At 39.3% G+C, this 25,233-nt stretch overlaps 1 protein-coding gene across 3 annotated transcripts in view; it reads right to left on the bottom strand.

The window, feature by feature from the left end:
* The window catches only part of ANKRD17 (ankyrin repeat domain 17), a 124,991-nt gene extending 103,165 nt beyond the window's left edge, over positions 1–21,826 (bottom strand). For 2 of the 3 annotated variants that reach the window (XM_026717297.2, XM_026717296.2), the window contains exon 1: positions 21,257–21,826. In XM_026717297.2, coding sequence (XP_026573082.2) covers positions 21,257–21,640 — 384 coding nt within the window. In that variant the 5' untranslated portion in view covers positions 21,641–21,826. The remainder of the gene's footprint in view (positions 1–21,256) is intronic. The other variant, XM_026717298.2, reaches the window with a different exon arrangement.
* Between the last annotated feature and the right edge of the window lie 3,407 nt (positions 21,827–25,233).

Here is a 25,233-nt window from a genome sequence, read left to right on the forward strand (position 1 = left end):
GTCAGACAGTTAACCAGGAGTCAACATTGATGGAAAGTCTCTTTCTCTATATATCTGACTAAATTTTGTGTCAGTAATTTGTATTAAGCATTCAGCAATGCTATAAAAGGAAGGTTATCTAAATAGAATATATACAGTACCATGCAGAAGATTTAGAAAGTCATGCAAAAATTCTGTAAATTAAGAATGCCTTCAGAAATAGAAGTGTTAATAGTTTATTTTTATCAATTTACAAAATGCGAAGTGAGTGAACAGAAGAGAAATTCAAATCAAATCAATATTTGGTGTGAGTGCCCTTTGGCTTCAAACCAGCATCAATTCTTACACTTGCGCACTTATACAAAGTCAGGGATTTTGTAGGATTAGAGTCAAGTATATGATTAAGCAATTATACCAAGCAGGTGCTAATGATCTTCAATTTCATATATAGGATGAAACACAGTCATTAACTAAAACAGAAACAGCTGTGTGGGAGGTTTAAAACTGGGTGACGAACAGCTAAACCCTGTTACCAAGTTGAGGTTGTGAAAGACAGTTTCATGTCACAGATCATACACCACGGCAAAACACAGGAACGAGACAAAAGGTAGTTATACTGCATCAGCAAGGCCTCTCCCAGGCAAAGATTTCAAAGCAGAATGGGATTTCAAGATGTGCTATTCAAGCTCTTTTGGCAAAAAGAAATGAGCAATGTCAAGGACCACAGATGCAATGGTCAGCCAAGGAAGCTTCATGCAGCAGATGACAAACACTTCATTATTCACTTCCCTTTGACATAGGAAGATGTCAAGCAGTGCCATCAGCAGAACAGGCAAAAACTAGTGGGACCCAGGTAAACCAATCTACTGTCTGAAGAAGTCTGGCCAGAAGTGGTCTTCATGAAAGAACTGTGACCAAAAGCCGTATCTCTGATGTGGAAACAAGGCTAAGCAACTCAACTATTCACAAAGCATAGGAACTGGGGTACAGAAATGGCAGCAGGTGATCTAGACTTGATGAGTCAAAATTTGAAATATTTGGATGGAGTAGGAGGCAGTTTGGCAGCTGAAGGGCTGAACAGCATACAATAAAGAGTATCTGTAGGCAACAATAAAGCATGGTGGAGGTTCCTTGCAAGTTTGTATTTCTGTAAATGGAATTGGTGAGATTTGGTCAGGATCAATGATATCCTCAATGCTAAGAAATATAGGCAGAAACTTATCCATTGTGCCCTACCATCAGGGAGGAGTATGATTGGTCCTAAATTTATTCTGCAGCAGGACGATAGCCCTAAACATATAGCCAATGTTGTTAAGAACTATCTTCAGCATAAAGAAGTCCTGGAAGTGATGGTTTGGCCTCCACAGAGCCCTGATCTCAACATCATCAAATCTGTTTGGGATAACATAAAAAGACAGAAAGATTTGAGGCACCTACATCCAGAGAAGGTCTGTGGTTAGTTCTCCAAGATGTTTGGAACAATCTACTTGCCAAGTTCTTTCAAAAACTGTGTGCAATTGTACCTAGATGAATTGATGCTGTTTTGAAGGCAAATGGTGGTCACACAAAATATTATTTGATATGGATTTCTGTTCATTTACTTTCTATTTTGTTAACTGAAAAAAATAAACTATTAATATTTCTACTTCTGTTCAATACAAATTAATAATACCTAAAATTAACAGTCAGAATTACACAATACAATGTTGCAGCTTCCAAAAAAACCCCACATAAATGGAGAGCTATATATACTGTATAATCCACAATGCAAAGCTTTATGTCCAAATAATGCAAATTTGGTAACATGAAAAGTTATATTATCTGCACCTGTCCAAGGTACAAATGAAGCAACAATTAGCAATAGAAACAATTGCAAAAGTCTTAACAGCAGAAACATAGGACTGTTTTTGATTTATCCAGTGTGACCTCTATGAACTTAATCCATGTCTTTTCTGGCTCCTATAAGCAGCCACAGATGCATGATGACCTGGATCCAAGAAATTGTCAATCCTTCACTTCAGAGAACATGTTGCCTACTAAGAGACTATAGTTCACTTGCTAGGTAAGAAGTCTTCCCCATATCCAGCAGATTCTAAAAACTATTTCCCAGTCTCCAACCTTTTCTTATTAAGGAAGGCTGTTGAGCAAATTATGGTGATTTGCAAAGTGTGCTTTCCAGTCAGGATTTGGGCTTGGATATGGGACCGAAATGGCATTGACATATAATGTTTGTCTGGAATGGAATTAATGCACTTCTCCTAGACTTTTCAGAAGCATTTGTTACCATTAGCCACAGCCTCCTTTGGGATTGCATGCATGGAATGGGAATTGGAGGTGCTGTTTTGTAGTTCTATTCCTTTTCAAGCAAATGTTCCAGTTCAGGGGTGTCAAACTCAAGGCTTGTGGGCTGGATCCAGCCCATGGGGTGCTTAGATCTCAAGGCTGCCCTAGAAACAGCAAAGAACAGGCCCGTGGTGCCTCTGCCAGCAAAAACGGAGCTCAGGAGAGTCACAGGAGGGTCACTCCAGCCCTGCCAAGCCACCACAGGTGCCTCCAAAATGAGTGATGTCAAGCTGGCCACACACACCCCGCCAAACACACCAGCCTCCCGATATCAAACACAAATATGATGCAGCCCTCAATGAAATCGAGTTTGACACTCCTGTTCTAGTTGGTGGGTGTGATGAAATAGTGTGTGGCCGTATACAAGACATTCCAAAATTTGATTCTCTCATATATGCTATTATCATGTACATCAAACTGCTGGAAAATATAATTTGGCAGTTCAGGACAAGATTAGGTTCAGGAAACCTTGTCCTGATAATATCTAATACCTATCAGAACCTATAATGTGAATATACCTATCAATATACAGACATCATTTAATTATATTTGTTACCTGGTTGTGGCCAGAGATGCTGTGAAAATCTTCCTCTGTCCTGACTGTGTTTCAAAAGGCTTGAACATCTAGCTTTTCACTTAGACCTTTGACTAAGTGAAACCCTCTTTTTAGTTTTTCCCTACCCAATTTTCTCATTTCTTATTTATTTTATACAGTATTTTGCTGTTTTCTTGTTTTGAAGAAATTTTAATAATTTGTAAATTACCTAGAGCAGAGGTCCCCAATCTCCAGTCCATAGACCTGCACCAGTCCATGGCATTACGAGCAATCAGGTTACACAAACAAGTGAAGCCCCATCCACGGGATGCAGGCACCATGCCTCTTCTGGTCCACGAAAAAACCTTTCTCCATGGAACCGGTCCCTGGTACCAAAAGGTTGGGGCCCCTAGATTCACTGTGAGTCAGATGGAAGATAAATTCAATACTTTACTGTTATCAGTTTCTCTTTGACTCATGGTTACTGAGGACACAGGTAGGTCCATGGCCTGATAATTCTTTGCTCAACTTTGTTAGTGTGGTAGTTGCAGCCTCTGTTAGAGCAGAATGACCTAGCTAAGAAATTCAAGCTTCCATCGCTGTTGTAATTAACTTCATATGGGGCTACTTTTCAGGATTATTAAGTAATTACAAGTTCAGAATGTAATGCTGCTGGGTGTATGACCATACTACAACAATTTTGTGGTCCTATACTGGCTGTCAATAGATTGCTAGATGCACTTCAAAGGGTTTTAATCTTTAAAGCTTTTGTGGCTTGGAACTGAGGTACCTTCAAGATTGATGGCAGCAGGAGAGGGAGGCATCTTTGATTAAAGTTTTCACTAACTATGAAGTTCTTTGATTAATATTACTAGTAGATTAAGGTGCTTTGAAGTAAAAAAGCAAGCTCTCCAGGAGAAATGAAGAGTCTGATAAGAACTGGTTGAAGCCTGTCAAGGACATTGCCATATTGAAGAGTCAAGGATGTGATTACTAGCAGATGCTAAAATCCTTCCTGAAGTTCTTTGCAGCCTATCAAAAAGAGTAATTTCCTCCATTCCATGTGAGCAATGAGAAAAATCATCCCTACTATATGCACTGGCTTCAATAATTATTGAGATGAAATAATCACATTTTCTAAAGAACAAAAGACATACATATACTTCAAATAGGAAGTGCATGTATTGACTCTTGTCCCAAACAATGTTCTAACCAGCAAACATTATTTGACTCAAGATAGGGATGGACAGATGTATGTTTTGGGGTTTTTTTTACATTCATATACCGTACAAAGTTATGCAAAAATGTAGGTATCTGAGACTGTAAGTATGTTTCACTGGATTCCAGAGTGAGCTGCAGCTGACACGTTGTAAGATACACACACAAAACCAATCATCTTTCTGCAATTTTGGAAGTATATTTACTGTTTCTGTGCAGTAGCTTATAGATTCTTTTTTTAAAAACTGTAAGACGGGCATAAATTTTGGACACCATCTCTGCAAACCCTCTTGGATAGAAACATTTGTTGTTATTTCCAAACAGTCTTTGTGTTCTTTCACTCTTTATTGCAAAACGCTTTTAGTTCTGAAATATTTTAAGTTTCTTCAACATGCTGCATGTTGTGGCTGCCCTTTATATTTTCAGTAATATTCCAGGCTGAGAACTTCAAAAGCAATTACAAAGACCTTATCTTTTTTTCCCCTGTACTGCTAAGTATTTCATCTTTAGTAATATGCATTGGATCAGCACTTTACTGAATTGTCTAATCTCTTCTCAGTTTCAATTTCTAAGATATACTAATACTTAATCATTTCCATCTATAAAATATTTCCAATTTGACAAGGAATATTTGATCTTTTGCTTGCATTTTTAAGAAACAATTTCATTTGATTCTATTTTGCATTTTATATCTAAAACAGTTTTCTTTTTGCAAAGCTTCTTCTATATTGTATTTTTATGCTCATGGAAATGCATATCATCCACGTTTTCATCCATATCTCTCTATATATGTTGATCCCGTATATAATAGAAATATTTCTCTGTTATCAAGAGTAACAGAAATTACAATGGGTGGGATAGAGTTCTGGGTCCTGCCCTTTTTTCTGTTTAAGTTTTTCTGGTTGACAATGTGCTTTAAAGTCTGGCCCACTTGAACGGGAATAGGATATGGGGATTCATAAAAAGGCATAAAATGCTAACACAAATACATTTCTAACTATCAAGTCTCTCACTATACCTCAAGTGTTTTTAGTGCGATTACCATTCTGTAATTACCACTGGCATTGTTTTAAAAAAAACATTTCGGATGCTTTAGTAATATTAATTGAACAAGACATGCTTTTGGTAAAGCAAATGCCAATGAAACATAGTTAATTTATAATAAAACATTTATATTTATTGCATTCTTTGGCAGAATGCAAGTTTAAATACATGTCCAGCATTCTAGATTTTTAAATTATATTCAGAGATATGTGTATAGATTTTCAAATAGTGATGTATTAAAATACTGTAAACAGTAAAACCATAGCTAACAAATGAACAATTGTCATTTTATCTCACTAAAACAGCAGTCTAATTAGGAAATGTTAAGCCTACTGGTCTTGATGGGAATGTGATAAAAAATAATTTAGCAACTTTTTCAGAGATGTCAGTGGAAATGTCTTTTATGAGAAACTAGTAGTGACTTGGGGTGCAGACCAGTCCCTATGTCCAACAAAGACTGAACACTATAATATGGACCATTTGTTGTTGAATATTGGGCAATGCATAGGCCACAAGCCATAAAGTATTGTTCCAGTGGCTACATAGGAGAATATGCGGTAACATCTGACTAGGGCAAGGGTGTCAAACTCAAGGCCCGTGGGCCAGATGCAGCCAACAAGCTGCTTTGATTTGGCCCTTGGGGCGCCTTGGAAACAGCAAAGGCCCGGCCCATGGTGCCTATGCTACCAAAAATGGAGCTAGGGAGGGCCACAAGTGGCACGTCTGGGCTCTGTTTTCGGCTGTGCCAGTTTCCTGCAGCCCTCTGCCAGTGAAGTTGAAGCTTGGGGGGTTTGCTAGCAGAGGGCTTTGTTTTGTTTTTGCAAGCAGAGGGCTGCAGGAAGCCATCAAGGCTAAAAATGGGGCCCAGGCATGCTATGTGCACCTCCTGAGCTCCATTTTCTCTGGCAGAGGGCTTCAGGAGGCCATCAATCCCTCCATTGAAGGAGGCCTCTGCCAGGGAAAACAGAACTTGGGGAGGCTATATGCAGCTCCATAGGCTCCATTTTCAGCTGCAACGGATTCCCCCAGCCCCACCGGTGCCATCATAGGTGGCCCTGACATGAGTGACATCAAGTTGGCCATGCCCATCCTGGCCCCCCAAAGTGAAACACAGCCCTGATGCAACCCTCAATGAAATTGACTTTGATACCCCTGGGCTAGGGGATATTACTAAGCTATCTCTCCACCAGTTTTGAAATACAAGGGATAGGGACATATTAAAATCAATATAATCATTCAATACAGAATAGATTAAATAAGACAAGAGTATTCAAATTTTTTCATGCTAAAGTTTGTGATAACTGATCTCTTGGGGGGGCAGGAGAAGAGAATGACAATTCCTTTTGCAATAAATTAGCATGGACAAGAAAGATAGGATTTATTTTTAGCAGTTTTGCTTTAATCTATATCAACTAAAGCAATGATAGAAACTTGCATATTTTTAAAATTTAAAATCAGTTACAAAATTAATTCAAAACCATTTTTTTGAATGAACAGGATGGGCTTGCTTACATTTGCATAATCGGACTCTTGCAACATGATCCATCTGAGACTAATTCTTCAATAGTATCTGGAAGTTTCAGCTGTTACAGAATGTGGCAGCATGAGCAATTTTAAGTGTCCAAAGAAGGATTCATATAAACGTTTGCTCCACAAACTGCAGTAGGTGCCAGTTTGATTCCAGGTCAGATTCAAGGTGTTGGTTATACTTAGAAAACCCTTCTTGGAATGGAGCCAGCTACCTACAGAACTGTTTTCATCCCATTACATCAATCTACCCAGTCTGACAGGAAATATGCTGCAGAGCATATTAGTTAAAGAGTTTTGACTTAAGGTCTGGGAAGAGAGCCTTCTCTGCCATTGCACCTGCCCTGTGGAATATCCCACCCCCACCCAGGTGAGGCAAGCAGCCACTCTCCTGCCCTTCCAAAAAGGAATCAAACATGGCTCCGCAGCCCGTGAGGAAAAGAGGAGCACATGCCATGGGGCTGACTAGTGCCCTGAAAGCCCCCCCCCCCCCTTCACCTTACAATTAATTTTAACAGTATGTAACAATCCCTAACTCTTTTGAAATTTTTAACATTTGTATCCCTTTTTAATATTTTAATGTTTTATTATATCTTGACTATAAAGTTTATACTATGATAAACCCTGAGTATAAAATCAAAGCCGGAGCCCTGGAAGAACTTACTCTAGGCTTTGCTTTGAAAAGTCAGCTGCCAATTTGCCAAACAGAGCAAGGAACAAGTTCTGACAGAAATCTTGCTTGTCAGAATTCAGTCTTACACACTCAGACAAAATGGTTGCTGACATGTTCATGTAGAGCAGAAGCAAGCTCTGATAGCAATCTTGCTTCGTGTGTGCAAATCTAAAAAAATGTATGCCTGCCCCATAAATTTGGTTTCCTAGTCCAGCACAAATAAATCCAGTTTGAAAACCTTTGGAAAAGAAAGCCTTCCTAAATCTTATGTATATACCTAAAATATGAGGTAACATTGCTACATTCATTTAGATTTATTAATTCATTTTGAGAATCAATCTAAATAAAACATTCAGACAGATAAAGTATACTGGTACTTTTATAAGGTTTTCTTCATAAAACTATAACCAAGGATTAAGAGTCATTTTCGGCCACAAATCATTTTTCTTTGGCCCCAAAGAATACATGCATACATGTGATCACCATATTCACTTTCAAGGAAAGTATATTAGTGGAGAAAAATCACAAGTAATAACCAAATCATTCATTTTCTTTTGTTCTTTAATATTTTCATTCCTCTTTTGAAGACCTGTTGCTTTCTAATAATGATAAAACAAAAGGTGTATGCGAAATTAATTTGGGGAGCAATTACATTAGTAAGAAGTAAGCAATGGAAAATCATTTCTGATTTGCCAAGAAAATTTCAGGCATTTATCAAGAATCAGATACTATTGAACAAAAGAAAAAAATTAAAGTGAATGTTCCATAGAATGCAAAAACAAAAAAATTGAAAAGTATTACTAGGCTTTGAAAATCAGATCAATCAGGATTGGATAAACATTTATCATAAAATCTAAATCACAAATCAGGGGTGGTAAATATCAATATCCAGCCTGATGCCATATCAGGCTTAAGTAACCAAGAACAGAAGTTCAAAGCTCTAAAATGTATTACGTGCTTTCTGTACATAAGAATCTAATCTAACAAGGGTCAAGGCAAATTGACGCTTGATAAGAGTCAATGGAATTCAAGAAGGGCTGAATTAAGGTATCTTGGCTCCACTTGGTCATCTCCTACAATATATTATTAAAATTAGACATTAATAATTTATTAAAGAGGCAAATAACCTCTGTGTAGAAACAACCAAATAGTTTTAACAGGGAAGAAAATTACCCACTATTATCAAAATGGCAATTAGAGATTGATTGTTGAAATTCCACTCCACTGAACATTGCAGGTATATAAGGATATGACATTTTCTGTCAAGTTCAGTTTCAGTCTGTTTTGAAGAAACATAACTAATAGAACATAATATACATTCACCATCTCAGATTACTAAGAATTATTTCATTAATAATTGTAAAAACATCACTAAGTTTCTTTATTCATACTTTTTTTAGTATAAGATAATAATGTGGTCTCAGGATTGCATGATATAGATGCGGTTTTAGTTAAACAAACTTATTCATCATTCCATAAGTAAACTATTCCACCTACAACTGTAGCTATAACATCATTCATACATACAGTACGTGCATGCATGTATACAGCATATACCCACATATATACATACATTCATTAATTCATTCAAAAAGCAAATAACACACTAAGCACCTGACAGCCACTCTATTACACTAGCAGACAGTACTGCAAAGCTGTTTTTTTTCTAGATTCATGAATATTGTATTCTTTTTCTGAGTGGTATCTTGGTTTATTCCAAAAAACCTTCTTGCATGCAAACTACATCAAAAATATTTTGCAAAAATTACAAGGCAATTAAATCAGAAAAAAAAATGCATTTGATCTGATTCAGTTGGACTATTCTTGTTATACAATATCCAGAGGGGCAGTCTATTATTTTATTGTGGCATCCACATAATGCAAACAATATGTATCACTTCCTAAGCTTTGATAACTTCCACAAAATTTTTGGCCTAATTTGCAAAACTATTATCATAGGTCCTGAGAAAAAGTTGGCAATTGTCCTGGTCATCCCAAGAGGAAGCAACATTTTAGAGTTAAGAGAACTCTTTGCTTCTCAACCCTCAACTGGAGCAGAAGATTTATGGGATGCCTCAGGTGGTTGCAGGGAGTTGCCAGGAGAAGGGGGGGGGGAGTGACAGAGTTGCATTCCGTTCTCATAACCCACAACCTATTCCTCCTGGGAACCTGGAAGTGGAGGATGAGTCTAAAGGGGGGGCTGATATATTGGAATGTATGGATGATCTTGTGGGGGGTGGGGGGGGGAAAGGAAGATGCTACCTAGGAAACAATCAGACAAGAGCAGGAATATGAGCCTACAATTGCTTAATAGTCAGAGAAAGAAATTTAGGAAAGACCCATCATAATGGATGAAGTAGTTAAAAATGGAGGTGGAAAGTTGGTGCCGTCAGATTGCAAGATTCTGTTCACACAGCTTTACAATTTAGTAGAATTAGTTCATCTTGTTGTTCATCTGTCTGGTTTATCTAGGAGCACTGACACTCACTTAACAGCAAAAATTCTGGTTCCGATTGTGGTCATAAACTGAAAATTACCTGTATATTTGCACTAAGCTGATGTTTAAAAATCCTAAAAAATGTAGAAAGGGGGATTAGACTCCACAATACTGTGGCTGGTCAACGACTTAAATTCAAGAATTGTTGAGGCAGCCTTTCGAAATTATGGCCAGACCACCCAGAATTTGGCAATATTGACTAGAAACTATGGAAGCTGTAATCTGATACAGAAGGACAAAAAGCTTTGGAATTTGCTCAAGGACAGACTATATTTTTTGCATTAGCTGTTTAAGTATAAAAGTGAGAAAAACAAAGTTTACTTTCTTCCAAACAGCTAATTAAATACGTAATTCTTCACATATTTCAGCCAAGTGTGTGATTATAGATAGACTGGCTTGGTATCAGGAAAATATAATACATTATTTACTAAGTAACAAATAAGTTCTCCTGTTCATTACTTTTATATAGAACGTTAAATCTAAGTTGAATCTTCCACTTCTGTAAAATTACATGAAGGGGTAAGGGAGGGGGAGCAAATAAAAGTATTTAAATCCCCAAAGCTACAACTAATTGAAAATATACATAGTACATACATTTGTAATGTTGTATAATATATATTATATATAATGAATGCTATATCTGAGATTTGGAAAATTAAGAAGGAATTGTGAAATGTACCATCTTTAAGTAAAATAAAAAAGGTTATCAGTTGGTGAATATTCTGATGTATATAGGAATATGTAACTCATTAATCTGGTGAAAACCAAAAATATTAACACAAAAATGACCCAGGACAACTTTCTTTGCTAGAGAATATTTCAAATGTCTTAAAATATCACTTCACTGATCTGATGGTATAGAATTTCCTGCTTGAATCAGATTAGAAGACCTCCAAGATCCCTTCTAATTCTGTTGTTCTGTGTGATTAAATGCAGTTCTATTTCTTTTAAACTGTAATAATTAAATTATTTTGAGAAGAGAGAATAACTAATCTAAAAAGGCTAAGTGTTCTAACAAATCTACTGAAAAGCTATGTCTGTTTGTCTCCCTATTCATTTATTCATCAGTCAATCAATCCATTTGTTCTCTTGCTCCCTAAAGTTCTATTGTACATTCTGGTCCCACACTGAACACATTTGGGAAACTGAACACCCCCAAACTTACTAATTCTATTCGTAGTGTTATTGGTTGATATCCATCAACTATATAATTAAGGTACAGATCTTTTAACTATACATGATGCATAATATCACAACCAGTCACTAGAATCATCAATGAGCACTCAAGAATGGCTGCCGTCTGATGAAACAGGACAGTAATGGTCCTGACCCTCTGCTGGGTTGAGGCTGCCCTTGTTGTTGGATAGGGCCTGACATTTGAGACCACATCTGGCAGGTCTGTTGCATACCCTCGGCGATGCCCTGCCTGATCACTTCCGACATCAAGAACCGCAAAGAAGGGGGAATATCCTGAGGAAGGCCTTCTTCTGCACGGAGCCCTGCTACGGTTAGAGGTGAAGGTATCCTCAGGTGCTAGTCTGGGTCTCTTGGCTTGATGAGCCTGCATCCTTGTTGGCATAGCAACAGGGAATATTGAATCGGTCACGTTGATGATGTCTGGTTGCGGGGCCTGAGGAACGAGGGCCTCAGGTGCTCCACTTGGTGACCAGGGTAGGCCTCTCAGATTGTCACCACCCCTGTTGTTGACCGAAAGGTGCAAAGTGAGGGCTAAAATGGGCTCAGGAGAAAGTGCCACCAAAGCTGGGGAGGCTGGTTGTTGGTTTTTTTCAGCCTCCTGAAGACTCTTCTCCAGATGTCTCTCCGGTCCCTATTGGTGGTGTTTCTCATATTTTTCCACTGCCTTCGAGGGCTTCTTGGAGAGAGAGGTCTTGGTCTTACTTCTTGTTCTGACAGATAACCTGGATCCTACACTTGCTGTAGCAAACAGAGCCTTCCATTGCACGACTGGAAACAGGTGTGGTTAATAGTATTATGTAAATAAATTATTGGCTCTTGGTCCACTTGGGAGTCTGCTCCGGAGTGCGAGGAGTGACTCCTGTCAATCTAGTCAGATCCTTGCAGAAAAACTAAATTTCAAAATTCAAAAAAAACCATTTTTTTGAAAATTTTAAAAATCAAATTCTAATTCTAAAAAAAAAAAAAAAATCCTGAAAAGGTTTGAAGCTGACCTGGAATGGCTGAGGACCAAAAAATCCAACTTAGCCCTCAGCCTGTAGCTCCCGGAAATTTAAGTGTCTCTTAATCAGGAGGGTTTTAAAAGAGCAGGCTGACAATGCTTAGGGGCAAACTGTCGACCATCCAGATGGTGCTGGGCTTGGGGGAAAAATACCTCTATGCCAAATTCACAGGCCTGTGGAATGGCCACGATGCAAGCTCTCTATACTGAAGCCACTAGCTGGAGTGTAAAAGAAAAGGCAGCTGATTTTAGGCAGAGAGCTGCAGTCTGTAAGGGAAGTCACCTTTGGAATTTTGGCGCTGATCCAAAATGGCGCCAACTGCTGTAACCACCGGCACAAATTTTAAACAGTCTTGGACAGTTAAGGGAGGTCTCAGTGTGAGCAAAAAAAAAAAAAAAAAAGGAAAAATTCATTGTAGCAGTCCAAAAAAAAATCACTGAGAAGCGGGATAGCGCTAACTAATAGTGAAGCCTCTAAATTAGAGAGGCTTCAGCGGCAGAATTAAGCTCCAGCTCTTCACGCCGCTATAGCCCTGATAAGGACCTGCCACAACCGACAAACAGCTGTTAAATCGTCATCAGTTGTCATCTTTTAGAAAAAGGAAAGAATAACCCAAAAAGGGAATGTGAAAAGCCTGGAGGACTTTCTCACCGATAATTTTAAGCTTTCTGAAGATTCTGGTCAGAAAAAACACATGTCTAGCTCAAACAGCAGGTTGAACTAAAACTAGGGACAAGCAGCAAGTAAGAGTGTCCTCAGAACTTTGCTCAGCCTATTGAACGGCAGATGGAAGTACTACCCTGACCTTGATGCTCGGAGCAGCTCACCAGAGAATGGCAGGTCAAGTATTTTTGTTGGAACCAGGGCTAAAACTTGGTGCCAGCAATACTTAAAAACATGTCTGCAAAAGTTAAGCATTAGTACAGAACAATTTATGTCTTTCTTGAAATCATAATTATTTCATGAAGAATTGGAAACTATAATATAGGAGATAGAAGAACCTAGCCATCCTTAGACAGAAACTCATCAACTATATTCCTAGGAGTCTAGATTGCAATGTAAAAAAAGCTATCCACCTGTCTTACTGTCTTGAATGCAACATGGTGTATTCACATAATCTCTACAAAATGAACTTGATTCAAGGGTGACTTAATCTTTTACCTGAAAACAGATTCTCCGTCATGCTGCTCAAGAGTCCAGCATTGGGTATGACTCCGCCCTCTTATGACGTGAGCTGAGTCTGCCACATCTGGAAGATGTTGGAGGAAAAGTGGAGCTGGTTTTGCTGGACCCTCATTGGCCCAGGAGACCCTGTCTGTTTAGAGGCCATGGAAAATCTCAGCCTTGAGGATCTGTCTCAGTCAAGGGGTCCTTCTGCATCTGGAATCCCAATGGTTCCAGCTGACCGTATGGCGGTTGAGTGGAAAATGGTGAGGAGGTCAACCTTTCAGATGGTATAATCAACACAATACAGACTTCACATAAGCAGTCAAGAACCTGACTTTACGATGATACCTGGAGGAAATTCTGGGAGTGATGCTCTGAGAGGGTCAGGACCCCACCTCAGCATCTGTTCCGGAGGTCCTACAGTTTCTCCAGGACGAGCTGGACAAGGACCTCACGCCAAACACCCTCCGCAGGCAGGTAGCAGCCTTAGCTTCAGTAATTTCATAGGAGATGTCTACATCCTTCGCCCACCATCCATCAGTCCACAGTTTCTGAGGGAAGCCTCAAATTTGCGGCTGCCCGTTGTGCATAGGTATCCCACTTGGGATCTGTCTAAGGTGCTCCAAGCCCTCTCGGGCAGTCCCTTTGAGCCTTTACATACAGTGGGTCTCCGTCTTTTGACCCTCAAGGTATCCTTTTTGGTAGCTGTTACGTTGGCCAGGAGGGGGTCTGAATTAGCTGTTTTTTCAGTAAGGCCAGACTCCTGTATCTTTCATGACAATCAGGTGGTTTTGTGTTTGAGCCCTTCATTTTTACCAAAAAATTAACTTTTGGTTTCGAGGGCTCAAGACGTTATAATCCCTGACTTTTGTCCCAAACCTCAACAGGTGTTGGAACATCAGTGGCACACATTAGCCGTGAAAAGGGCTCCGAGGATTTATATCAAACAAACTACACCTTTTTGTAAAACTGAGTCAACATTTGTGTCATTTCAACCTGTTTCTGGGGTCGAAGGCCTCATCTCCCATGTTAAGTAGTGGATCAGGGCATGCATTTCTACTGCATACGAAACTGTGGGTTTGCCAGCTCCCAAGAAACTGACTGCACACTCTACCTGGAGCGCAGTGACTTCAGCAGCTTGGGCCACACAGGCTCCAATTGAGGAAATTTGTAGAGCCGCTACATGAACCTCACCTTCCCCATTTGTCAGACATTACCAGCTATTTATGTGCATCTGCACAAGCAGTATTTGGACGGAGGGTACTCCAGTGGTTTGTTACCGATTTGGATTGAGAGGAACAGCTGTTTCCCCCCACCCCCCATTGGGCATGCAGGCTTTGGTATGTCCCAATGCTGGACTCTCTTGCAGTGTGACTGAGAAGGGGCGTTGGTAGACTTACCAGTGAACGCCCTTTCTAGACACACTGCGAGAGAGTCCAGCCCCACCCTGGATGGGGATGTCTGGTCTAATATTTTTGAGGAGGGGGGGCATTTGTATTCTCATTCTGTTTGTTTATATTCCAGAGACAGTCCTAGTCTGTCAAGACACTTCGCCAGAAAAGCTGGGGCTCTCAGTGGAGATGAACTTTTTATAGTGGCAGACACAGCTCACGTCATAAGAGGGCAGAGTCATACCCAATGCTGGACTCTCTAGAAAGAGCATTCACTGGTAAGTCTACCAATCCCACCTCATTCAGGAATCAAATCTGAATGCAGATAGGAAGCCATTCAAGGGAAAGCCCTTAAGCAAAAGAAGGAATAATCAATCATTCCTAACCTTCTACATAGAAAAAAAGTAAATATTTAAAGGGATTATGGCTATCTAATTCATTCTCTGAATGAAGCATATTTGTCAGTATATCATTTTTCACTATTCTATCTTAGAGAAATTAGAAGAAAAAAAAGCAAATCTATACTTTTAACTTTTCTCAAGGTAGACTTCAGCATCAACCACTACCTCTTCTGTCAATCAAATCTATAGGACAATACAAAGGTTACCCATGTTTATAAATGATATACAAAAAACACAAACAAGCCTGGCTCACAGCAGGTAGCAGATTTCATCTGAAGTCACACCTCATCTTAATGTAAATTGGCTTTTTCAGTGTTCATAAATTTCGACTATCTAAAATTATCCAGCCAAAACAGTCACTGGGATAAATGAATACTTCATTAAAATTTCACTGGTTCCCAGCCTCCTTCTGATCTCAGTACAATGCCATAAACAAAAGCCCTAAATAGTTTGGAACAGACCATCCGAAGTTCTACCTAGTAATCTGCCAGGCCTTAAAAGATCCTCTGAAAAGATTCTTACTTGTATCCAATCAATTTCACAGGCACTGACAGGGATGTGTGGAATAAAAGAAACACTCTTCAGTTCTTTTAAGTCTTTTCTTAATCCTTTTCCATTGCCATGTCAAGATTTTCTTGTTCAGGCAGAATTTTGTCTTAATTAATGTATTTTCTCCTGCTGACTGAATATATTATTTTTTATTTAATTTTAAGGTTTTCTGATTCCTTAACAACTCTGGGCTGCTTACAACTGTTTCTTGGGTTTTAATTGCTTTTGTAAATTACTAATATTATTTGATCTCTAAAATATTGGGTAAATAAAACATCAGAAACAGGAAACTTGGTTAATTACAGGCTCAACTATTTGATTATGCTTAGGAAGATGAAAACCTTTCCAGGCATGCAGGAGGGGACTGGGATTGTTGGAAAAGGGAGCAATCTCTGCCACTTTATGTAACTTTGGCAGACAGACTTGCGAGTTGCTTTTCATGCCCGCAAGTGCACTCTTTTTGTACTGATAGGAGGAATTTAGCATCTGTGGGTAAGGCTACATTTGGGATAAAAATGAGATATTAAGGCGCTGTAAGACTGATGGTTTGGGCCATGCCAATAGGTAGACATTTTCCATTCCTGCTATAAAACTTATTCAAGTATGTCTGGCATTAGCAAATCTGACAAGCAGCAGCTCTGGATCCAAATAAGTGATATACAAAACAAAAGAGCACGGGCGGCAAACTCGCTGCGTCACATTGCTGTCATGTGACGTTTCACTACTGTTTTCCCTTTTGTGGAGCAGGGGTGGGTGTGGCCTGCACATGACGCATACATAGTAACTTGCAAGGACAAGATACATTTCAGCCTAATGGGGTGCTGCCACTTAACTCCCTCCAAAATAAGGATACTTACTCATTTTAAGAGAGATTGGGAGATCATCTTAATAGCTTTTCTATTATTAGTAACTGCTCAAATTTGAAAACATTAGAAAGCTGGGGGGTCCTTTCAAAAGCCTGTATATACAGATATGATTAATACCTGCTACAATAATCAGTAATTTTTCGATGATAGTCTTGCATATGGGGGTATTGGGTTTTGTATTGGGCTTTTATTTCTATAAGCTGTGCAAAGCCATGGTGAACCAGTCAGATGGCCACATAATTTTTCAAATATTAACATAATAAAAATAAAATAATTACTGTTCATATAATATTGCTATATATAATTTAATTCGCATTATAAAAACACAGTCAACTGCACTGCACTATAGTGATTAAGACATTTGACTATAATCATGTTCAAGCATACAAGCTGATTTGATTATTTGAGAATAGTTACTGGCCAAATCTATCTGATAGCTGCTGTTGTTGTGGGGAAAAACTGATCACAACACCTTAAGTTCTTTGAGGAAATTTGGACTATAAATATGACTAATATAAGAGAAGCTACTATATAATTAAAATTCTTATAGATTAAAATCTGTATTCCGACTATATGATAATACAGTTTACCAAAAGAGCCAGTTAGTATAGAATAATACTGCAGTGTTTATTCTACGGTTGTGCACAGCATTTGAAAGAGATGTTTCACAAAGCATACTGGCATACCCAAAGCATGTATCTCAAATAATTTAAGAAGTCCTTCCAATCTTCCCCTAGTATTTCCCCCCAAATATTTGTACACTGATGTTCAATCAATACCTCTACTAGGGGTCTCCAACCTTGGCAGCTTTTAAGACTTGTGGACTTCAACTCCCAGAGCTCCTCGGCTGGCAAAAGCTGGCTGAAAAACTCTGGGAGTTGAAGTCCACAAGTCTTAAAGTTGCCAACTTTGGAGACCCCTGTAGTAGACTGTCAGCTAAGTGAAGTAGCTATGTATGCACGTCATAGAGGAAAGAATCTTTAGTCTTCAGTTGTTATAAAGCCTTCCTTAAGATGTGACTGTTTTAATGTTTCAAGATGAATTTTCACACCAACATTGTCACAATCCTATTTTGAATGCTTCACATTGTCTTATCAAGTTAGTCAAATTCTTTTCACCTTCTTTTCTGAAGCAGATCCCCTGTAATTAAAATAGGGGGCTCACTGAATACGTCTAAGATTTCAAACTTCTGTCTGTGAACAACAACGAAACAAACTTAGGTACAGAAATAGGCTCATATTTTCCAAACATTATCACTGCACAGATTTTGTATATAAGTATTTTATATTTTATCATTTTAAAATAAACAAAGCTACAATGTAGACTTATAGGCTTCCCAAACTAGAATACAGAAAGAAATGAGTTATTAATGAGGTCAAAGCTTCAATGAGATTAACAAAGAAAATAACACAAGCACTAACAGTTATCATGATTTACCCACATCAGTAATTTAGATATATAGTAAATCTTTAGAGTACATCCTGTTTCTACTATGACAGTTGATTGGAGACTTTGGGCAAATCATTGCTTCCCAATTTACCCTTCCCAATTTAAAGGTAAGGTTGAAATGCTCTAATTTCTTGAAGAAATAGAACTTTAAATAAATAAGAAATGCATACCATTTTAAAAACTAAAATACACTGAATTTATGGCCTACATTTTCTCTGAAACACAAATGTTTTCTCATTTTATTCTCCATGAAGTATATTGATTTAGATTAGAGTAACTTAACTGGCACAAACTCACCCAATGTGCCCCATAGCGAAGGGAACTTTCAGCTAAGCCTTCCCAATCCAATGCCTTGATAACTATAAAGGTCTCTTGGCTGAAGGAGCTGACATTTCCATTCTCATGGAAAGCACATGGAATGCTGTTACCTTTCCACTTACGTGGTACCTATTAATCTACTCACATTTGCATAGTTTCAAACTGCTAGGGGGGAGCAGTTAATAACTTAATAACTATATCACCATATAAAACAAAAGGTGGTATGTTTACTTTCTTCTAACTCACCTACTATAATATAAATGTGGGCTTCTGCCAAATCAGTACAGTGGTGGTATTCTCACAGTTCGGGCCAGTTCTGGCCAGCCAGTAGCAGTGATGAGCAGGGGAGGCTGAACCAGTTCTCTCCACCGCTCTGTTGGTCCCATCTGCCTGCCCAGACTCCCAGTCACCTTTATCCTCTGAATTTGAAGTGCAGCTCCTTTGTGCGGCACAGAATAGTGCCGCGCGGCTGCTGCTGAAGCAACCGGGATTGTACAGGCTTGCAGGAGGTGAGTTAGAACGCCTCTGCGCCTGCGCAAACACCTCTGCGCCTGCCCAAAGTGCTTGTTGGTGCACACGTGCGCATGCAAAGTGTGTGCATGTGTGCAAAGCGGGCCCACCCAACCACGCCCACTGAACCAGTGGCAAAAATATTTGAATCCCACCACTGAATCGGTATATTTCTTACTGATGTCTACAGGGTTTATACAGTTTAGGAAATCAAAATCTGATGAAAAGTGAACATTAAATCAATCTTACTGGCTCACATATGCTTATTTTATATTTCACATTTTACTCTCAATAAAATGTTTTTAGCCACTTCCTTTTACTTGACAAACCTTATCATTTAAGTGTGTGTGTGTGTGTGTGTGTGTGTGTGTGTGTGTGTGTGTGTGTAAAGAGACACAGATTGATTCAATTATGGTAGCGGTGAGTACACCATTGAAAGATCTGAAAGATTATTTTGAGAACAGATTGTCCTGAATAAAATCTATGCGATGATTAGAAAGCTGTCATTGAATAACAACACATCATCCATTTATCAAAAATAAATAAAAATATGGAACTCAATAATACATCTCAAACATTGAACAAAATGTTTTGAACCTAAAACACCTTGCTTTTAAAATATAGACCATCTTGACCATTTTGAAGCATTCTAAAATAAAACACAGAGGTAGAAGTTCTGTTTCTTGGTGTCTCAACATTTCTAAGAACATTTTAAAGGCTATTCCTACCTGAGGTAGTTGGTTTTGTACCTGTGTCAAAAGTAAGAATATATTCTTTTGTTATAAGAGCAAAATATTATTAGAAGAGATATTTACAAACTAAACATTAACAGCTCACCTAAAGCTTAAAAGGGAGGGATCTTTATAAACCAAATGATACAATGGAACATCTAGCAAATTATGCTTGTGTTACAATCATGGAATGCAAAACCTGTGTTGCTAAGTGCACTTAGTATGGGAAAAATAGAATCCCTTTTATAAAAATGTATTTTGAAGTCAACTAGAAGAAATTGATCGGTCCAATCACCAATTTTTAAATGCACTGTGGAGGCAAGCCTCATTTTAAAAGCAATATTACCAAGCCTGAGGTGATAATGCCTGGTTTTACACAGGGAGTTATGGTCAAAGTTGTACATAGCTACCACCTATAGATAACATAGCTCAATTCAGAAACATTCCAAATTTGCAGCGTTGATTTTTCTAGTAGAAGGAATCTCTACTTAGAATGTGACTTATCCCCACTCCTTGTTCAGCTCCTTTCCAACAGTACCTGTTTTATCTGTATTGCATTATTTTTGTTTAGAGCCATTATTACGCATAGACAGAAGGACTATTCAGTATTAAATGTGAGAGAGGTTCACACTGCAATGACATTGAACCCCATCCTTAGCAACATGTTCTTCATTCACTCATTTAAACAGGTTTTAAATGCTCCTGCAGAATCCTTGGGCTTCTGAAAGAAAAACTGTTACATCAGTAACCCATTTTTTAACCTTATTTTCATTATATTTGCTGTTAACATCTATATATATATGTAGGTAACTCTCGCCTTGATTCTAAAATGTTGATAATATCTAATATGCAGCTCACATGTGCTTTAAATTGGAGTTGGAGGGCATATTTAACATTTTGAAACCATGTTGTAGTACTCTCACAAAATAGTTTCCAAGGGAGAAATCACAGAACCACAATGCTCCAGCCAACGTCACACAAATTATGTTGTCTTAACCATTACAAACTTTTTAATAGAGCTCAAAAGTTGACAATGCATGTTAAAATGATTGCAATTACAATCATGTGCTAGGATCTCATTAGTGCTTCCAGATGTGAGTTTATGAAAGATCTAAGACAACAAATGAAGACATACTTGAAAGCGCACATCGCTAATCTTGGTTCTTAGTATTAACACTTAGTACAGGGCTAAATTAATTTTCCAAATATGCAAGCCTTCCCATTATTTTTTCGAGCGTCTAAGTTTCCTTCTCCTCTTCCAGCCTATCCCAAAGTTCAAAATTTGTTAGGATCCGCTCCAATGCTATCCTCCAATGCCAGGATACCAGTAGGAAGGAGAAACAGACATCTGACTGCAATATTTAAAAGATAAAGTCAATATTCTCTAACATACAATTCTTAAAAACACAGGATGAGTCTAAGGAATAGGAAATAAAGACCATCCCAGGACCTCGTCGGGTGAGAGTTTACTTGACCCCCTTCCATCGAGACTGCTACAGAAACCAATTTAACGCCAGTCTCTAAGTCTGCTACCCTCCTGGGAACAAGAGCCGGAGGGAGGAGTCGAATCGCCCTGTTTCCGTTCCACCCTGGGCAGGTCAATGCCCTCGCGATCTCTTCTCCTTCTCCTGGTCCAGCTGCGGGCGGGCACGGCTAAACCAGGCGCCGCCCGTCGGAGGGCTCTGGTGCCGCGCGCTCTTCTCTTTTCCCGGTGCAGCGCTGCGGTTTCTAGCGCCGTCGCCGCAAGGACGAGGTTATCAAACCAGACCCGACCCGTAACTCCGGAGACTCTCGTTTCCTTCCGTCCCTCAAAGACCCCGGGACAAAAAGAAAGATGACCCCGGCGAGCCCGTCACCTACCTCTGATACTTCTTCCTCGTCTTCCTCTTCCTCTTCTTCCTCCTCCTCCTCCTCTTCCTCCTCGTCCTCGTCCTCGTCCTCCTCCTCGTCGTCGTCCTCTTCTTCGTCGCTGGCACCGCAGCTGCTTTCGCTACTACTACTGCAGTTGGTGCCACCACTTTCCACGCCCGGTTGCCGCCGCCGCTGCCGCCGCCGAGTCCAGCTTCGCTTTGGTGGCGGCTGAGAAGGCGGTGGCGGCGTTAACGACGATGACAACGGCGGGGGTTGTTCTTGTGACGGATCGCAAACCCTGGCGAGCCCCTCGGCCAAGCTCGGAGAAGAACTGGACTTTCCCTCAACACCGCTGCCCTTCACCTCCGCCCGGGCAGGGGAAGGCGGCTCCATGGTTGCTCGCGCCACCGCTGGCTTCTCTGCTCTCGTAGCCGGTCACCTCCAGGACCGTCGCGGAGCTGAGGAACTCTCGCGAGATGGGAAAGTCAGCGGGGCCGACCCGGTTTGCTTTTTTACTACAGCTGCTGCCGCTTCTGCCACTGTCCTGCGCTGCGATCTGCCCCGCCCATGTTTTTCGTCAGCCTCGCCGTTCTTTTCGCGCAAGCGCAATCACACTTTACCGCAGCCGGAAAAGCAGCAATTCCGGTTTTTTTTTACTATTCTCTGCGCAAGCTCTGGGCTTCGGGCTTCCGCGTTCGGAGCATGCGTCATCGTGGTGCGCCCTCTCGCAATGGGGCAGCTGACGTGCTTCAAAACTTAGGAAGGCGACACGTGCCTTTCACCCTAGTTCTTTTCCTTGACGGGAATTTCCATGGGCCAGAAGGAAGGGGGGGGGGGGGAAAAAAAGGGGGAGGGGAGGGTTGGAACTTGAAAACGGTAACAAGTCCGGGTCAGCTTTTCTAAACGTGCTTTATTGAATAAACTTCCGGTTTGGGATGGCTCTGTGCGTGCGTCTCGCCATTCTCCCGATTAAATGTTTTCAGGCTTCTAGACTGAATAAACAGACTTTGCTCGTCGGCTAAATGAAATATTTCGTTATATTTTATTTTCCTTCTACGAACTGTTGAGATGACAACAAGATTCAAAAGATCAACAATTAGCTTAATTTCAGATGCGCCATTATTTTTTAATGCTGTATCATTACCTGCCGAACCAGAGGAAGTGAAGGAGAGGGAGTCTTGAATTAATTTTCTAAATGAGTTCCTGGTTCAGATGCCGACCCAACAGGATTTGGCGAAAGGTTAAAAATGATGTAAAGCAGATGCAAGAAAAAATGTCTCTAGGCGAAGACCGGCTAAGCAGCTGTAAAACTGTCACTCAAACTAAGCATAGTATTTTGGATAAATGAGTTATTGAATGTCATAGCCACGCAGGAGAAAAATTACATGTGATTGGCATTGAAAACTCCAAATCTACCAAACCTCGTTGAATTTATGGAGGATTTTTTTCAGAAAGCTCCTCTCTTTGGGAGCAACATGGAGTCAAGATGGAACATATGACTAAATTCCTTTTGTAAGACAAGATTGGAACGGGTTCTAAAATTATCGTTGTTCAATTCTTTGATATTACTACAACAGATGAGATTTTACATATCTTCCGCTGGGAATCGGTAAAGTTTGTCTTCTAGCCAAAGAAAGAAACCAATTTAGAATAGAATAAGAATAGAATTATTTATTGGCCAAGGGTGATTGAACACAAGAAATTTGTCTCCTTGCAAAAGCTTGCGTGCATATAAACAGCAAGTAATAGGTCATAGATAACAAATCATAGTTTCAATTATTATTGAGTTACAAACAGCTGATAAATCATAAACCAATAAGAAAAGATAGAAAAGATGAGATGAGAAAAGATGAGAAATTAGTGCTTTGGAAAGTATTCAGCAGAATGAGTGGGGGAGAACTGACTGGTTGCTTTGGTATGCAATGCTCTCTAGCAGCTTCCTGAGTGGAGAAGTTAGAACGTTGTGTCCAGGATGTGTGGGGTCTAGATATTTTCTCAACCATCTTTCTGGTTTGTACAGTATAAAGATTCTCAATGGAAGGCAGGCTGGTTGTAACTGTTTTTTCTGCAGTCCTCACTTTCTGTTGAAGTCTGTACCTGTCCTGTTTGGTTGCTGTGCCAAACCAGTTATGGAGGTACAAATGACAGATTCAGTAATTCCTCTGTAGAACGGTATCAGCAGATGTTTGGGCAGCCTGAGCTTTCTGAGTTGACACAAGAAGAGCATTCTTCGTTGTGCCTTTTTAACGATGGTTCTAATGTTAGATGTTCATTTCAAGTCCCTGGAGATCATAGAATCTAGAAACTTGAAGGTGTCCACTGTTGATATTGTGTAGAATAGGAGAGCTTTTAAAATCTACTATCACCTCTACAGTTTTAAGAGTGTTCAACTCCAAATTGTTCTGGCTGCACCACAGGGCGAGTTGATCTACCTCTCTCTATACAAACTCATCATCATCTCAAATGAGACCAATGGCTGTTGTATAATTTGTAAACTTCAGTATTTTAACAGAAGGATACTTCAAGATGTAGTCATTGGGGTATGGAGAGAAGAGTAATGGAAGGGGTAATTGAATAACTGAATGGATATTCAATCTGATTTTACCTAGCTTCACCTGATGCTTCCTATTAGTTAAAAAGCTTAAAAATCCATCTACAAGTCTGGTCAAGTACAGGTAGTTAAGTCAGTTTAGAGAAGAGGATTTCAGTAATTGTGTTGAATGCTGAGCTAAAGGGACCTTTGCATAGGTCTTGGGGGATTCAAGATGTTTTAAGATAAAAAACAAAAACATTCTAGGCCAACCATTATTAGAAGTCTTCAATGCAGTTTTAGAGGAGGCAAGAATTCCGTGATCATGGACTGAAGCTAATATCACACTGATCCATCACTGATTAAAAATTGTATACCGATATCTCTTTTGAAGACAGACTATAAGATATTCACAATGATCATAGCTGAGAGGTTAAAAAGATTTTTAAATGAATTCATTCATAGAGATCAAAATGGCTTCTTGCCTAGAAGATAAATTAAACACAATATAAGAGCAATATTAGACATTCTAGAATTCTATGAAGTTCATAGTAGACAACAGGTGGCATTCCTCTTTTTAGATGCCCAAAAAGATTTTGATAATGTTAAATGTTTAATGTATAATGTTTTATTACAACAACTTAGATATATGGACTTTGACAAAAACTTTTCAAATACCATCATGGCGTTAAATACTGAACAAGAAGCCAAAATATTAATAAATGGAGAAATGACAAAAAAAAATTCAATATACACAAAGAAACCAAACAAGGATGCCTGTTGTCACCATTGCTATTTATACTCACATTGGAAGTGCTAGCAAGAATGGTTCGGCAAGAACCACAGATTAAAGGCCTAGAAGTTAAAAAAGAGACCTTTAAACTTCAAGCCTCTGCCAATGACTTGATGTTTATTATGGAAGATCCGGAACAAACAGGCCTGAAACTTTTTAGAGATACTTGAAGAACATGGCGATGCTCCTGGATTAAAAATCAATAAAAACAAGACTAGAATGATTGTTAAGAATATGACTAATAAACAGAAAGATAATTTGGCTAAGAAGTTAGACGTCCAAACTGTAAATAAAAAATCTTGGAATTAACATTTCGGTGAAATGCATTACAATGAAAGAAGATAACTATGATAAATTGTTGAAACAAATAAAAGAGAACCTGGGAAGATTAAGTAACTTAAGACTCTCTTTACTAGGAAGAGTATCGGCAATCAAGATGACCATACTACCAAAGGTGCTCTTCTTGTTTCAAAATATACCTGTTAAACTGGACCAAAAATTCTTTGGAGATTTGAATAAATTGACAATAAACTTCCTGTGGCAAGGGAAAAGGCACAGGATTAAATTAAAGTTATTACAGGAAGGAAAAGGAAGAGGAGGATTTGGACTCCCAGAATGGCAACTATATTATTGGGCTGCCGCACTTACTTGGATTAAGGACTG

Source organism: Pseudonaja textilis, chromosome Z (genome assembly GCF_049901715.1).
Source record: "Pseudonaja textilis isolate UNSWEBS1 chromosome Z, rPseTex1.2, whole genome shotgun sequence".
NCBI classification, from domain to species: domain Eukaryota; kingdom Metazoa; phylum Chordata; class Lepidosauria; order Squamata; family Elapidae; genus Pseudonaja; species Pseudonaja textilis.